Below are 17,120 nucleotides of genomic sequence, written 5' to 3'. Positions count from 1 at the left end.
TTCCCTATTTTCTCCCTGAGTTGTACATTTTCCTTATTTCCTTTCCTCTTGTAAATAAACCTTTTATTAACCTTTTTGTGTGTGTCTGTAGTGGAGTACTCATAAGTCCCTTTTAAAGCGCGCGGGTGAGGACCCACAGCCAGGAACCCGTTTAATATCGGGGCTGCTCTATAACAAGGGCATTTCTTCACCATATTTCCAAGGGGCACAGGGGCCTTGCAAATGGTTGTCCGTAAGGGGAGAAGAGTTTGTGTTTGAGTCTTGGTTGAGCACATATACTACAATTGGAACGATACAGAGAAGATTAGCATGGCCCCTGTGTAAGGACGACACACAAATTTGTGAAGCATTCCATATTTTTTGTAAGGGATCAGGAAAAGAGAGAGAGAGAGAGAAGGAAAGAAAGAATTATAATAAAGTAGATATCAAAATCAATAGGCAACTATAAACCAGAGACATTCTACAGTGGGGGTGGGGGGCGGAGCGGGAGGGAGAAGCAGGGTTAAAACAGGTGGGAAGAGCACAAGGGACTATGGTGATGGTACACGGGTGAATGGGTGGTGGGAATTTCACAGGGATTATAACTGACATGAAAATGCATACATTGTACAAAAATGAAGAATGATGTAAAAAAAGACTTCCAGGTAGCTGAGCAGTGAGTGCTACAGGGTGCATTCAGACTCAGAATGCCTTTTCCCCATCACCCTGATGGTCTGTAGTATTCCAAGAAGTTCTTTATTTCCAAGGAATTTTGCCTGATTTTCTGGGTGAGCCCTCACCTTCCCTGGTCTACTTCTAAATATACTTCCTCTGTATAAGTCAAACATTGGGCATTATTCATGCACTCATTTAATATTTACTAAACACCTACTGCTCATATGATGACTTAGACAAATTCTTCTGTTCATAAATTTGATTGCCAAATAACTATGATATGACAATTTGCATTACCTAATTTTCTTGAATAATAAAATTACCACCCAATTGATGCATATCTGGCTGTTGCAGTAGATAGAACAATGGTTATTCATCTCTTAAATGTTTTGATTTTTGTCTAAGCATAGGAAATAATATGACACTTGCATGTAACCCACATATTCTTTTTTTTAACTTTTTTTTTTAATAGAGGCATGTTTTATTTGTTTGTTTGTTTGTTTGTTTATACAAGCACTGGGTACAGTCAGAAGCGTGGGAGGGTGAGAGAATTCACCAGAGCCAGAGCAGGGAGCAGAGCAGGCAGGAGGACCGAAGTACACTGCTGAGGGGAGCAGCGGGCGGCAGGAGAGGTCTGCGCGCCATGTGGGACCCTCCTCTGGTGGCCGGGGAGCAGCCGGGGATCGAACCAGCGCTGCAGAGGCTGCGGGCAGCTTCGCAACCCAGCGCTCAACCGCTGCGCCACAGGGGAGGCCCAACCCACATATTCTACCAGAGGAGGTGATGATATGAATGAATGTCATTAAGATTTTTCATTCGTCCCACTTGTTCACTGAGAACTGTTTCATTAACATATTCATCATGGGAAGTAACAGATTCAGTGGGGGAAGGCAGAAGAAGGAGAGAAAGTCCTCAGGAGAGGGGAAATGCCAAGTTTATTTTTATTTTATTTTTCAAGATTTATTTATACAAGAACTGGGGTACAGGCCAGAGGCGCGGAAGGGTGAGAGAATTCACCGGCGACAGAGTGGGGAGCAGAACTGAAATACACTGAAATATACTGAAATACACTGCTGAGGGGAGCAGCGGACGACAGGAGATGTCTGCCATGCCATGTGGATATCTCCCTGGCCCCGGGAATCCAACCCGCGCTGCACAGGCTGCGGACAGCTTCACAGCACTGCGCTCAACCCAGGGAGGCCCAAAAGGCCAAGTTTAAAGAGTCTTTATACACTGCAGTATTAGTGCTTCCTAAACTTTAAAGTATGAGAACCATATTTATCTCAACAACGTTTGTAGAACCTCCCAGTATAATATTTTAATGAATACCCTTTCTTGATTCTCTCCTCCTTGAGTACCACCCCATTTTCTTGCTCCCCTTTTAGTAAAACCTTTAGATGGAATTATACCAGTATTTACTATTTCCAATATTGCTTCTTTCTTTGCCTATTATATTTAGTTACTATATATATATATATATATCATTATATAAGTTCTGTTAATGCTAATATTCTCCATCTTGTTATTAGTTATTAGCTATTCTCCATTAACTTCTTGAAGGTGTTAGAGAAGAAACTTCCCAACATCACCCAGTCAGTGGGTGAAGCTCAGGACTCCACTCTCTTAAAGTCCTGAGCAGGTGCAGCTGAGAACTAAGGATGGAATAGAGCCACCTGAGACTTTATTTTTAAGATTTATTTATTTATTTATGCATGCAGGAGCTGGGGTGTAGGCCAGTGGTGCAGGGGGATGAGAGGATACACCAGAGACAGAGTGGGGTGCAGAACAGGCAAATCTACTGAAATACACTGCTGAGGAGAGCAGTGGGCGAGTCAGGAGAGGTCTGCTGTGCCGTGTGGGTAGCTCCCTGACTGGGGATCGAATTCACACTGCCGTGGCTGCCCACAGCTTCACAGTGCTGAGACTTAACTTCTTGCGCCACCAGGGAGGCCCCACCTGAGACTTAAAAAAGATGGATTGTGGGCTGCCACTTCCCTCTTCTTTGTCATGTGTGAGGGTCTGGTCCTCAGGAAGCTGGCACTCTTTCACTTGGGGCCACCTCTCACTCTTTCTTCAGTGTCCACTGGGGCAGCCCCTCTCTTTGCAGCAAGGATCCCGCTTGAACTCTGCTCAATGGACAGCTGCCATCTTGCTATTTCTTTGGTCAATAATTTCTCTTCTTTCTTTCTCTCTCTCATTCTCCACTTCCTCACTTTTTGGGTGAATAAATCTGTTTGGATTCTCTCCATCTATCTATTTGGGATGGGGGTGAAGACCTATTAATCACGTCATCCCTTCCCCCCTACCCCAATTTGCCCTGTTTCAAAGATGTTAATCATTGCTACTTTAAAGTCTGTGTCTGATAACTCTAAATCTCCACCTATATTGGGTCTGCTTTTTGTTGTCTTTTTTTTTCTTGTGATTTGCAAGTTTTCTTAAAAGTTAAATATGCTATTTAAAAATGAACAATAATGTAATAAATTAAATGAATAAATAAATAAAAGAAAAAAGTTAAATATGATGTTAAGTTTATCACTTAGGGGCCATTCAGAAGACAGAAATTGCAACAGTTGTTTGAGCAGAGGCAATTTAATTTAAAGAATCTAGAGGTAGGTATAAAATGATTTGCAAGGTGATAGATAAAAAAGGTTACTGGGAGCGATCTTGAAAGTGGCAATGTAAGGAAATAACTATCACCTCTAGGGAATAATTAAAATATACAAACTTGGAGCAGGGACCCTGAAAAGCTGAAACTCAGACCTCAAAAGGACTCGCTAGTCCACTAGTTCTGGAGTTTGTGTGTGTCTTGTTTTTCTAGTGGTTCTAATGGGAAGGATTGAAGAGAAACAAGCTACCTAATCATTTTCTCTTAATTCCACTCCTATCAGGCTACAAACCCCACTTTAGTTATCTATAACTATTAACAGCTTGGTACAATAACCACTTATTATCTTATAGCTTCTGTGGGTTAGGAATCCAGGAAGCACAGCTGGATGGCTAGAGCTGAGGCTCACTCAGGAGGCTGGGTTCCACTGTGCCCATACTGGCATCCCTGAAGGCTGAGGCTCACCCCCACGCTCACCACCAGGTTCAATATGTGTTTGGGAAGGCCAGGTGCCAGTTATCTTCAGGGGGTAAGCAGAGATCTCTGCTCTTCTCTATGAGGGATTTTTCACAGATTGCCTGTGTGTCTCTGCAATATGTAGCTGAATTCCCTGCTAGCAAGTGTTGTTAGACAGAGAACATGAGCGTGCCTGATGGAAACTATAGTTGCTGAGGTAAAAAGGGTGGAGCCTGCTCTGATGGGATTAGTGGATTAGTGTTCTCATGAAAATAACACGGGAGAGCCTGCTCATGTTCTTTCTGCCAAATGGGGACACAGAAGAACACAGCCATCTACAAATCAGCAAGAGAGCCCACCCCAGAAACCAAACCCAGCTGGGCCTTGATTCTGGGCTTCCAGACTCCACAACTATGAGAAAATAAAATTCTGTTTTTGGGCCAGCAGTCAGTAGTATTTGGCTAGCCAGTCCGAGCAGATTGAGAACACCCCAGTGCCTTCCCCAGCATGTGAGTTTCCACTGTGTGAAGCCCCTCATTACCCATCCTTGCATCTCCTGCCACAGTCACTTCATGGCCTCCCTCTCCTTGACCCCTGGCTAGTTGCCTAAGGGTCTCACTTTGCTTCTGTTTTTCCTCTTTTAAGATGCCCTCCTTCCTCCTCCATGTGCTTCAAGCCCACTCGCACTTCAAGGGCAGTGCCAGTCTTGCCCTCTCACCAAGTCTTTGATCTTCAGACTCATGTGTGCTGTGTTCTCCCTTCTCTGACCTGACATGTTTATGGTCAGCGTTGTATATTTTATGACTTTGACCACAGTTAGCACAAATCCTCTGATTGTTTATAGGTGACGGCTTTGGGCCCATAAACCCTGGAGAATTTGTTTTTTGAAGACACCACTATGTTTTGCTCTTTTTGGCCCACATAGGGTGTTCCAGTAGAACTTGTTAAGTGGGTGACAAACATACAGGTAGAGATTTCTGTAGGAAGTCAGACAGAAACCCAGCTAGAAAAACAAAACACAAAGAGCTAAGAGAGATTCCCAAACAACTAACATGCACTTCTCTTCTTGGCTTTTTTGTGCCTGGGAGACAGGGTGTCCCAAGACACCTACCCCTCCAGGGCAGCGCCTGCAAAAACAAAAGCAAGAGCCCTGGACCAGCTCCTACTGTTTCTGGCCTCACTCCCTGCCCTGCAACCTGAAGGGAAATGCTGCTCAAAAGCTTTCATGCCACAGGAAGGAAAAGCAATATGTAATGAGGCTATGACCCAAGATCAAATTCTTAAATAACTAATGAATAAATAGGAAAAAAATATGTTAGCATGGAGTAGAGGTTGTGTTGTGTTTGGAAAGAAGTGGAAGGCATCAAGGAAGGACTGGGGGTTGGGTAGTGAGGAGAGTTGGACTGAAATAATGAAGACACACAGACAGTAGCAACAGAAAACCTAGAGTGAAAAGAGGAGAGAAAAGGAGATAGGGAACAGCAGAAATACAGAAATAGAGGACAGCTCCAGCCAGAGAGGTTTAACTAGAAAAGGGAGCAGGAGGGAGGGAGAGAGAGAGGGAGGTGGAGGAAAGAGAGATTTTACAGAGAATTAAACAGTGAGAAATAGAAATAGAGGATGGACAGTATAAAAGGGTCTGACAGAGAAAAGTACGCACATGGGGTATATGGGGAGTAAGAGAGGAAGTCAGATCTCAAATTAGAGGAAAACGCTTAGCGTCACAACATCTTTAATTGGCATTTATGAAGAGCTGATTAAAATCTATGTTTATGACTCTTGACAAAGACCTGAGGCAACCTCCAGGGCTGAGAATCTAGGCAATTGACATGGCCTCTCTTTGAACTCTACTGAGAAAAGAGAGATGAATCAAGAATATTCAAAAGGCTTGTAATGGTTATATGTTCCTGGTTTCATTACTTTGCCTAGATATGTATTTATCATGATAAAAATTACCCTTGATTGGGGGGTTATGAAACAAGTAAAAATGGTTAATTGTATGATAGCAGAAGGAAACTAGGCTTTCGATGATGATCATGATCATACTATATAAATGTTGAATTGTGGTGCTGTGCCCCTGAAACTTATATGGTGTTATCAACCAATGTGACAGCAACATAAATTTATAAAAATTGAAGCTCAGGCTTCTGCTTCAGAGTCTTCTTTCCAAAGTCCTGGGAGGGGTCTGACATTGTGTTTACATGGTCAATTAGTTTTGCAAATTTGTAAAAGTCACCTATTTTTAACTGTGATCAGCGAAGACTGCTGGCCTGCTACTCTGCACGTTGGCAGCCTGGAGATGCTTCACATGCACTGAAATTATGCACAGACGTACGGGTAGAAGATGGACTCAAGAGCATTACCTTCACCCAACTGGCAAGATGATGTGAAGCCACAGAGCCTGCGGTATTATTGCCATGTGGCAGTGTCCTGTGACACTGGTCCCAGAAGAATGGGGGTGGTGGAAAAGAAATGAAGTTGTGAGTTTACTGAGCCAGAAGCTGTATTGTGCAAAACTCTTGCAATCATCAGATGCAAGTCAGTGGGGATTCAGTACCTATCAAAGTCTAACCAAAATGGAAGTTCTCATCTATGGGGAACACACTGATAAAGAAGCTTGTGTGAGCAGGAGGGCAATATCCTTCCCGCCCTGGTTCACACTTCTGGCACTGGAAGTGTTTTAGTTTGAGACATTTATGTCAAGCTGTTGGGACTACTTTTACCAGGAGTTTCTTGATCTTTAGTAAAGTTTAGTAAACATTTAGTAAACAGTCTGGCATGTAGCAGATGTTCAAAAAATAATCATATGATTTATAAATGAATAAATGAAATATACATTGAAATAAATATCTGATTGTTCAATAGAACTCTGTCTTCCCTGGAACCTGTCCTTTCATACCTCACACCTTATCTTCCTACTAGAAGAGAAATCAGATTGCCAATGGGACCAGATTCCAAAGTGAAACCCCATTTGCCTTGTAGAAGGTTCTGTGTTCTAAGCTAAAGAAATTTGGTTTTAGCAATTCTTTGGAGATTCCTGGTATCTTCACAGAGGACTTGTCTGTTGCAAAATCTTCGCCTGTTTTTGTGCCGTTTTTGTGGAAACTGTTGACGACAGACCTAGACTTTCCTCACAGGTTTGGAGTTACAAACTGAGTCTTGCTCCATCCTCACAGAGTCTCCTTTGGGAACACCCTTTTATTTGTTGAAGTTGTGACTGCTGAAACTGGGGCTCACATCATACCACAAAATCTTTGGATCCAAGAACAGAAAATTTATTTTTAAAATTAGGCAGAGGACTTTGAACCCAGATCTTTATTTGCAAAGCCTGTTTCTTGGAAGTGCAGCTGGTATCTGTTGGGACAGCCTAACAAAGCTTTCATGTATAACTCAGACATACACCCCCACAAGCTGCGGGAGGGCTGTATGGAGTACGAAGACTTCCCCCTCTCCAGGTCAAATTTTCTCCAATTTGGTCTCCTCTGATAACATCTCAAAATCTGTGCTATTGTGAAATTTTTCACATTTAATTGACGTCTTCTCTGTGGATGTCTAAGACCATTCCTTGTGGTTTAGCTCTTACTGGAAAAGAACAACAACGCTTTAGCAGCTCCTGTCTAATCCCTCTTTCTGAATTGAAAGAACTTAATCCAATCAAGGTGGAGTATTTTCTTTTCCAAACAAAAGAATCACACTCTACAACCTGAACTTCTACTTCTCCCCTCCTTCAGTGGCAGTGATGACAGAAAGAGAGGGACTTTGGGGGAGTATTTACAACTTCAGGCTGTCTGATCACATATCCTGGGGTGATGGGACCTCTTTTCTGACTAGATTGTTCTTCTGACTGGGAGACTCTGGGGGAAAAACTGAAGAGCAGGGAATTAACAGGTCCTTTGGTGACTGGGTTCTCGCCAGTTGTAGGGGATTTTTATTGTGAGTTGTTTTCCTGCATTTGGGGTGTAATCTGACAACACCAGCAGTGCTTTCTGGAGAAAGAAGCTCTCTGAAGGAGTTGAAGCTGTATCCAAAGGCTGGATAGAAGTATACATCAATTCTTGAGCAAAGACCCTACCTTGATATTCAGTTTTGGAAGATGGAGGGTCCTCATGGAAACAGACTGTTTGAGAAGAGCAGGCAGCTCAGAGGATCTAGGCTTCAAGAGAGAGGACCCCCATCCTTGGGGGCAAACCCTCAGCTGTCCTTGCCAGCCCACTTCTTCCTGATTTCTCATCTGATTTTTGCCACACTGCTTGCTCCCCATTCTCCTCTTCTTATTGATTATGATGGGAGCTTAGAGCAGAAAAGTTAGGATGGCAGTTTCGTAAGGACAAAATCCGGGGGCCGGGGGAAAAGGGAGACAGGATTATTAATCAGATGTAGGGGCAGAGAGGACTATCAGTCATTCCAGAAAACCAACTAATTTATCCCCAAAGGGATAAATTCCTCAGAATAGTTCCATCAGAGAGAAATCCATAAAATAAGAACGACCCTTGCTCTGTTCCACACAGCTCTTTGCCAGTCTGTGCCTATGCAGGCATCTTTTTTTCCTTGATAAACTTACCAGGTACTTTTGAATAGGAGACTACTGAATTCATTCTCAGAGGGAACCCCACACACCAAACCCCAACAACCACAACTTTCCCATGCCCTTTGTCGGTTCCTAAGTCTCTACTTACCCATTGAGCTGTTCCTTGTGTGGCAGGCCCTGTCCAAGAAGCAAAGAACATTGTGATGAGCAGGACAGGGGACATGATTTATGAAGTCCAGTGCAAAATAAAAATGTGACACTTCCTTTCTTAACAACTCAAAAATCATGAAGAATTTCAGGGTGGTAACAGCAGAGCAGTAACCTAAACTCATTAATGGCTCTTTAATGCAGTAGCATGTGAGCAAGGTGGGAAAACCCGTTTGGATTCTATCTTCAATGACTCCGCAGATCTTCAGCCTAGTTCCAAACATATACTTCTGGCCTTTTGGAAGTCCCATTACCTAAAAAATCAATAAGATTTAAAAATTTAAATTTAATATCTTGTTCTTCCAGCCATCAAAATAAAATAAAAATCCTTCTCTTTCTCAATTGTGTTTTTCAGGCAAGGACAATACTCTTGGCCTCGATGCCCCAAGTTCTTCTTGCTTCCTTCCCTTAATTGCCCACCAAGTTCTATTTCTTTATCTTTTTAATCCATTCTCCTCTTTTTTTTTTTTTTTTTTTTTTGTTTACTCTCTCATTGCCACAACCTTGCTTCATGTCCTCTCTTCTCTCACCTGGATCACTACCCAGCTTTCCTACCTTGTTTCTTTTGTTTTGCTCAGCTGCTGATCTTCTGTCTGCCATGTTGCCTTTCCCTCAACTCATTCCCCTGTGTAAGAGTAATGCAGTGCTCTCCATTGTCCACAGTATCAAGAATAGCCTCATCACTTTGCACACACCCTCTTTCCATTATCAGCTCTAACTTTTCCAACCAGAATACACTCAGTTGCTCCACACATTCACCCAACTTGCTTGTCTGTTCATGGACTCCAGCCAGCTCCCATGCTAGGATATGAAGTGGATTCACTGGAAGAACTGACAGTTCAGTGGGGGATTTGGGAGCTGTCAGATCATGGTAATATCATTAGGTAAATGCAGAGGTTACAGACATGGGTCACATGTTAAGCTAATCTAACTTGGAGGTTAGGAGATTGGAAAGTCAGGCTTCTTAGTTGATTGGACATCAGAACAAGTTTATAAGGATGGGGGCCTCCCTGGTGGTACAAGGGGTTAGGCACTGCACTGTGAGGCTATCCGCGGCCACTGCAGCATGAGTTCGATCCCCGACTGTGGAGGTACCCACATGGCACAGCAGACCTCTCCTGTCTCGCCCGCTGCTCCCCTCAGCAGTGTCTTTCAGTTAGTCTGCCTGTTCTGTTCCCCACTTTGTCTCTGGTGGGTCCTCTCGCCCACCCGCATCTCTGGCCTGTTCCTCAGCTCTTGTATGCATAAAGAAGTAGATCTTTAAAAAAAAAAATGATGGAGAGGAAGTGGTGGCATGAATGGGAAGGCAGCAGACATTGTGCCTCTTTGTGCTTCTGAACTTTCTCCCTTGCTGTTCCTTCTGCCTGGGAACAGTAAATTCAGCCGCCCACCTCCATGTCTTGCTGCCTCCAGGACACCTTGCTGGCAGACACCTCTCTGTGAAGTATTCCCACACCTTTCCCCCGCCCTCCACTTGTTAAGCAGGTGCGTGTGGCACCTCCTCCTCTCCACTGTGGAGTACTTTCTGTCCTTATGCACTGTCACATGGCCGTGTGTTTCCTGGTGTCCCTCTGCTCATTGGGAAGTCCTTGAGTCCTATGCACTTTATGGCCTTTGCAGTCTAGTTCTCGTGGGCATGCACGTGCACACACACACCCCTTCAACAGTATTTGTTGAACCAGCAGCACATCATCAGGCCACAAATCTGCTTTGCACCAGGAGCTTTATTCTTAGAAGTGCTGTATTCTTTTATTCAAAATAGGGAGTAGCGGCCCCACTGCTGTTGGCATTGGTCAAGCCTTGCTGGGGGCCAGCGATGCATCACCAAGAGGGATTTAGGAAAACAGAAATGTGTCAAGAATTGAACATCTGGGCCTCCCCGGTGGTGCAGCGGTTGAGCGCTGGGCTGCGAAGCTGCCTGCAGCCTCTGCAGCACCGGTTCCATCCGCGGCCCCCGGGGGGGGGGGGGGTCCCGCATGGCGCGCAGGCTCTCCTCAGCACTGTGCTTCCTCAATCTGCCTGTTCTGTTCCCCGCGCTGGCTCTGGTGAATTCTCTCACCCTCCCGCGCTTCTGACTGTATAAATAAATAAATAAATCTTAAAAAAAAAAAAAAAAGAATTGAACAGCTAGTGTGGTAAGAGGCTTAAATATGCACCATATAAAAAACTCCCAAGAGAGTTAGTACTCCTTTGCCCAGAGAGGAGAGAAAGTGGGCTGGAACAGGACGTTACCTCCAACTACTGTCACATGGAGAATTGATGATCTTACTTTCTGGTACTAGAGAATCCATCAAGAGCACAGAGAGAAGGAAGAAAAGGGGCTAGAGGATGAGCCCCCACGGTGCATGGGAAGCACATCCTGACATCCCTGTCCCGGTACATAGGTGTGTCCTCAGTGAGAGCTGTGTGTCCATTGTCAGAGCTTCCAAGCCATGCCCCGGGGTGCACTCTGGGCAATAGACAAGAGACCAACCTCGCTGGTGACCAGGTTGTGTGTGCAGCAGGATTGCATGTGGCCAGTTTTGGGGGGATTGCTGCACTGATGTTCAGTTAGCCCAGGTCTGTAGGGCTGCACCAGGCAGGCAGCCTGGGTCTTCCTGATATTCAGCCTTCACTTGTACAAAGTGCCTGCCTCCTCTCCCCTCCCTGGTAATTCTGAGGCACCATAGAAAGCAATGGAAGACCTGGAGATGTTGGGGAACATGTAAGATTCCATCATATAGTCCTTGAAAGTTATTTTTCCTCTGGCTATGGCAAGCTGGCCATACTCTCCAGGACTATCCAAGCTGGCCATACTCTCCCTGACTTCCTCCACCCCTCAATCGGGGGCAGGTGCTCAGTGTTCCAGTCCCTGGTGGGAGGGACTTACTGAAGGCCATTCACCAGTTCCAGGCCCCTGCCCTCCTGGGGCTGTTCCAGGCTCCAGTCTGAGAACCTGGCTGCTACAGAAACAACCACCAGAAAAGCAGGATGGAGGGTAGGGTGGCAGGTGTGGGGGCCCAGACCTTCTCAGAGATAGTTATTCCCCACCCCATTCAGCTTCACTTTTTGGGGGAGAAACACACCTCGATTGCCCATTGCTTCTACCGATCACGGTGCAATCTCTAGCTCATACATAAGCTTTAATTTTAAATTTCTGCAGCAAGAACAATGGAGTCATTTTTAGCTGGCTGGTTCAGGGAGGCTTTGAACGGTCCCTGGAATCTGTGAGGATAAACAGGAGCCGGCGGGGCTGGGTGGTGTTTGATTTAAAATTGGAAACACAGGAGCCAGAGGAGCGGCTTTATATAGTCTGGGAGGTCCAGGAGCCCTGAGCGTTGATTTATGAGCAGCTTGGTGAGAGCACATGAAAGCCGAGGTAATATTTACGCATTCCTTTGTCAGGATGGATGGAATGCTCTTTGGAACGGCAGTCAGATCGTGCCTTTTTGGGGGATGTAGAGAGGTTAAATCCAAATTATTCAGTGACTGGGAGAGAAAGGAAATATGGGTAAAGAGCTAGGCCTGCAAGTTTGTTCCAGAAGACACAGGGCACAGGAAGTGCTGAGTTGCAGGCCGGTTCCTCCTTCACACCCTCACAGTCTTCTACGATTAGGGGTTATTTGGAGGCTCCTTTCTGGCCTCCAGGCCTCCCCTCTCTACTCACCAATTCCAGAGCCCTGGACCTGGCAATTATGATGACCAATTTTTATGAATAAAGTACCTGTCTTGGTGTCTGGGGACAGCACAGGTCCTGCCAGTGTAGGGAGGAAGAAGAGTGAAAGGAGTGGGGTGTGGGAGGAGGCTGGCGTGTGACAGGGCTCGCTAGGTCTGGAGTGTCTGAGACCTGGCATGGAAGTCTATAATGGAAGGGGGTGTGGCTTCTGGCCACCTGTCAAGGCAGGGGACTCCCCCTGAATCCAGAGCACTGGCCCAGCTGCATCTCTCGGGCCTGATGCCCCTCAACCCTAACCTATCAGGTTTGGAGGGGGCCCAGCCACATGGCTGAGCAGGCTAATGACCTGTGTGAATGAGAACGGATGATGGAAAATGTTTTTAAAAAATTGTGTTCAGAAAAATAAGGCCAAGGGAAGAAAGGAAGCATGTTCAACTCTGTGACCTCATCATATTTCTCACATAGATAGCAGAGACTCCATTTATTACCAATCTGAAAGCCCCAAAGGAATGTGTCTTTTACCTGAGTCCCCGTGTCAGGACAGCAGTGGTGGACACGCCAGGATTGGATCAGAGACCTGTTGTCACATCTGTTTTAGTCTTCCTGGGCTCCCATCCTTCACTGTAACATCTAAGGGAGGGTCAGAGGCTTGTCAGGACGTCTTCCATAACATGCCTGGTTCCTGCCTGGACCCCAAGCATTTCCCACAAACAACTCTAAAGCCTGTTAAAAGGCTGCGATATGTCCAATTACAGGATGATCTGCCTTGGATAACTGCCTGGTAGGCTGGTGGAAAGCACAAATTCTCTGCTAGCAGGAGTATTAGCAGCACTTGTGGAAAGAAAGTTCTAAACGCCAAATCTCCCAAAAAACAAGTGTGTGGCTACAGGACTGGTGCACACTGCTGGGAAGGGAGACTGAGCCCACCCCCTTCTTATCTCTGCTTCTTTCCCTCTGTGGCACCTAGGAGACACCCATGAAAGACACTCAGATGGGAATCTTATTTGTCCCTGGGTCAAATGTGTCCATGTTTCTTGTGCCAGGTGGGGCCATGAAGAACCTCTAAAGCTGCTCTTCTGCTGAGGGAGCTGCAGTCCAGTGACATCCAGTCTCTCTGTCCAGCATTCGTGGGGTTTGGCCTCAAGTTTCCTCCCAGCCCCCACTGTTGAGGGCTGCAGGGAGGATTAGCCCAAACGGGCCAAGCCAGCAAAGCCCACTGTCACCTCTTCCACCACTGGAAAGAAGCTTTAAAATAGCATCGCACTGGGACCAGACCCCATCTGAGATGCCACCATTGTCTCTCCTCTCAGTTCTTGTCCCTTCTGCACCCTCATCTAGTCTCACTAAGCACCCAGTGCGTGCCGGACGTAATAATATTATTTCCAGTCCTCACTAATGCCGAGAGTGACCCTCTTCTAATCACTGGGTCACCGTGGAGGCAAAGGGACCTGGAGAAGCTGTGAGTGATCAGTAGAGACTTGGTCCTAAGGCCAGTTCGGTCACCACCAGTGGGGGATCTGGCACTGTTTTCTGAAGCTCTCAACTTTCTCTGCTAAGAGTAGCTCCCCCACATGCTGGGAAGCACTGTGACTGCAGGTGCTTCCAGCTGAGCCACTCCCAGGAAGGGCTGCGTGTCTGCTGTCCTCATGGAGACGACCATAATTTGAGCACAGTCAGGCAGATGAAAGCCCAGTCTGTATATACCCGAAGCCCACGTTCTTAGTTTTACAGGAGAGGAAATATGAGGGTGGCGAGGGGGGCATGGAAAAGCACCAATCTAGGATGGGCTGGCTGCCTTGTGGCCGTCTCAGCACCATGGAGCATTTCTGGTGAGCCCCACGTGGACTCCACCCACAAGTGACACCTCCCTTTCAGAACCAAACCTCTGGTAAGGCCCTTTGGGGGCAAACAAGACTATAGTGTCTTCCCAAATCCCAAGCATCTCATGCATTTTTAACTAATCTACTACCAACAGGTCCAGTAAATATACAGTATTTAATCTATATAATCTATACTTCTTTCGCTGGCCCACCAATACAAGCTTCCATTGCATTTTCAAAAGCACACAAAAAATGGAGATTCCTGTCTCATTTAAATACTGGATTAACAAGGATCATTTCAGTCAGAACCAGAAAAAAAAGAAAAAAGAAAAGAAAAGAAAAGAAAGAAACATAATAGGAACACAACACAAGCTATTTATTTATGCCCCTGCAGTTTCCCCTCTCCCTTTGATTCAACGTTCCCACCATAAGGATAAACATAAACATGTTAGAACTGACCCCAGCTTTACTTGCAGCTTCAAAAGATGAATCATAGCAGTTTGGCAGAGACAGAGGGAATAGGCAAGCACTGGGTGGAAGGGCAGTGGTGTTTCTCAGGAGGCCCGATCCAAATGATTTAAGTCCCCATCACACCCCTCAGTCTGGGGCCGAGATTTGTCCCAACCCAGAATCCAATAATAGATGAAGCCCAGATTCCCCTGTGCACTGGGAGCTTACGGCCACCCTGGTCTCAGAGCCTGGTGCCTTGCAGGGGTCCTGCCCGGAGGGCTCTATGATGCCACATTGTGCCCTCCTGATGGCACCTTCTGGAGTCAGTGCAACATTTACAGTCCTTCTGCTCATTGTTCATTCAGTGATGTCACTTCTACCCCTGAGGGACGTAAGGCTTGCTGGCTTAGGAGCAGCTTGTGTCATTGTGGATGAGAAGAGGGCAGGGGGAAGGTTGACCAGATGGGAAAGAGAGATGCAGAGAGGCATATGGAATCAACCTTAGCTGCGAAGAAACAGTGTCCAGAGGAAGCTGGAGGAGGGAGGAAGCCAGGCCGGGTCTGAAACACTTGTAGCAGCCAGAGGCATGTCCCCAACAAAGTGAGGCTGGCCCTCCCAGGGGAGGTGGCAGCACTCCACCCCAGGCCTCACTTGGACACCAGCATGCGCACGAACTCCTCGTAGTTCACCTGCCCGTCCCCATCCACATCCGCTGCCCGGATCATCTCATCCACCTCCTCATCACTCAGCTTTTCCCCGAGCCTTGTCATCACGTGTCGCAGCTCCGCTGCACTGACAAAGCCGTTGCCATCCTTGTCAAACACACGGAAGGCCTCCCGGATCTCTTCCTCACTGTCCCTGTCTTTCATCTTCCGGGCCATCATTCCCAAGAATTCGGGGAAGTCCACGGTGCCGTTGCCATCCCGGTCGATCTCGCTCACCATGCTCTGCAGATCTGCCTCTGTGGGATTCTGGCCCAGGGACCGCATGACGGTGCCCAGCTCCTGGGTGGTGATCATACCGTCCCCGTCCTTGTCGAACAGGGAGAAGGCCTCTTTGAATTCAGCCAGTTGCTCCTCCGTCAGTTGGTCAGCCATGGGGAATTTGGGGGTGGTAGCAGGGTGCAGTCAGGGCTCCCCCAGCGCTGGAGGCCAGGTGTAGATGCTAGGGGCTGCCGGCTGGATGGCTTTCTAGCCCTGGCTTGACTTGCTGGCGCTTAAGAAGGAGCAGGGTTCTCCCTCACCGTGCAGACTCCCCCGCCCTGTGGTTGCCTGAAGGCCAGGTCCTGTTTAAACAGGAGTCCAGCACCAGGAACAAGGCCGGCTGGCTAATTGTGCTGACGCCAGCACCTGTGTGTGTGAAAGGCAGGCTGCTCTCCACCCTGCCATCACTCTGCTGTCAGGAACCTCCCAGAACACCTTCACTGTGGGTATGGGGGCAATCTTCGCAGATATCATTTTAAGTTTTTTCCTTTTTGAATTTTTCCTTTTCTGTCCTATCTCTCCAATCTTTATGCCCTTCACCAACAAAATAGCCAGCTCTGCAGATTTCCCCCCACTCTGTGGAGGTTTTGGCAGGAAGTTCGCTTTGCTTGAAAGGAACCCCCTTCCTTAGTCTTTGATTTCCACAGGCAGCAGGATTTTCAGGGGAGAATAAGGTTTTGTCTTCAGGTAGACGCACACTGTTTTCTTATCTTTAGAAAACATATGGATGTAGGAGAATTTCCTCCAACTTAATCATTCACTTGCTCATTCACAGATGCTTTTTGAAGGCTTACTTTGTACAGATATTGCTCTAGATGCTAGGAGCAGAACCATGAAGAACCCTCTCAGTCCTTTCTTAAGAAGCTTAGATTCCATCTGAGAGATTGCCAGTTCACAGCTAAACTACAAAGAAAACAAAGCAAGCTCATTAGATATTTCTGATAAAACACAAAACCATAGAACTAGAAGACAATGAGAGAATATCTGAATGACCTTGAGCTTGGTAATGATACTCAAATCCGAGGTTATCCAGTTTGGATTGGGATGGGTTTAGATACATCAAAGGCACAATTCACGAAAGAGAGGATTGATAAATTAAATGTTATATTCTAAATGTGTTCCCGCCAAATTCATATTTTGAATTCTAACTCCAAAGATACATTCATGAAATAATACAAGGGTAGCAGCAGGAGGCAGAAAGAGAGCCAAAGACACAGTCACGGAACTGGCAGAGGACCCAGGGCTGCCACATTGAGAGAAATCATGTCTGTGACAGTCTTGCTGGTGGGTGAAGACTTCAAAGCTAGGACATGGTTTTGCTTCTTGCCTTTGTCATCTACAAAAGAGGAAGTGAGCAACAGGTGTCTGCAGGTTTGTGGGTCATGGCGTCTTGGATCAAACATCCAGCTTCCCATGAGCGTTCTTCAAAAAAGCCACATTGAAAGAACTCAGAAAGAATTTTAGAGTTACTCGTGACTCATAAAGCATAGTATTGCAATGGGCTAAATTGTTGCAACTTGCTAGTTAGGAAATTGTGAGGGAGGGAATGTGTTTTACTTTCTTGGTTTCTGCAGTCTTTTCCGGTAGTATCTCACTAACATTGATTTCTTTCCCTAAATATGCTCTTGACTTTAGAACCCATTTAAACCTTTGAAATTAATTGAGAACTCCAAGGAGCTTTCCTTTATGTGGGGTATATCTATCACTGTTTACTAGGTTTGAAATTAAAACCTAGTTTTAAAAGTTTTAGTATATCTTATAT

The 17,120-nt window shown here is 46.0% G+C and overlaps 1 protein-coding gene and 1 non-coding gene across 3 annotated transcripts; one reads left to right on the top strand and one right to left on the bottom strand.

The window, feature by feature from the left end:
* Nucleotides 1-250: 250 nt before the first annotated feature.
* LOC119245450 (U6 spliceosomal RNA) lies at nt 251-361 on the top strand. The gene has a single exon (XR_005125368.1). It is a non-coding gene; the product is annotated as a U6 spliceosomal RNA (small nuclear RNA).
* Nucleotides 362-7,862: 7,501 nt separating this feature from the next.
* Nucleotides 7,863-15,575, bottom strand: LOC119244652 (calmodulin-like protein 3). Of its 2 annotated transcripts, XM_037510551.1 has the most exons (4): nt 14,385-15,575; nt 12,628-12,735; nt 8,392-8,420; nt 7,863-8,005 (listed from the first exon to the last, which is right to left on the bottom strand). In XM_037510551.1, the coding sequence occupies exon 1, from the start codon at nt 15,470-15,472 to the stop codon at nt 15,023-15,025; it is 450 nt and encodes a 149-aa protein (XP_037366448.1). In that variant the 5' UTR covers nt 15,473-15,575; the 3' UTR covers nt 7,863-8,005; nt 8,392-8,420; nt 12,628-12,735; nt 14,385-15,022. The 2 variants fall into 2 exon arrangements, with proteins under 2 accessions (XP_037366448.1, XP_037366447.1); XM_037510550.1 differs by lacking the exons at nt 7,863-8,005; nt 8,392-8,420 and adding an exon at nt 8,553-8,704.
* Nucleotides 15,576-17,120: the final 1,545 nt, after the last annotated feature.

Source organism: Talpa occidentalis, unplaced genomic scaffold, assembly GCF_014898055.3.
Source record: "Talpa occidentalis isolate TD23 unplaced genomic scaffold, MPIMG_talOcc4v2.1 talOcc4.14, whole genome shotgun sequence".
Lineage (NCBI taxonomy): Eukaryota > Metazoa > Chordata > Mammalia > Eulipotyphla > Talpidae > Talpa > Talpa occidentalis.
The sequence above is the reverse complement of the archived record's forward strand: the minus strand, read 5'-3'. Positions and strand labels throughout refer to the sequence as shown.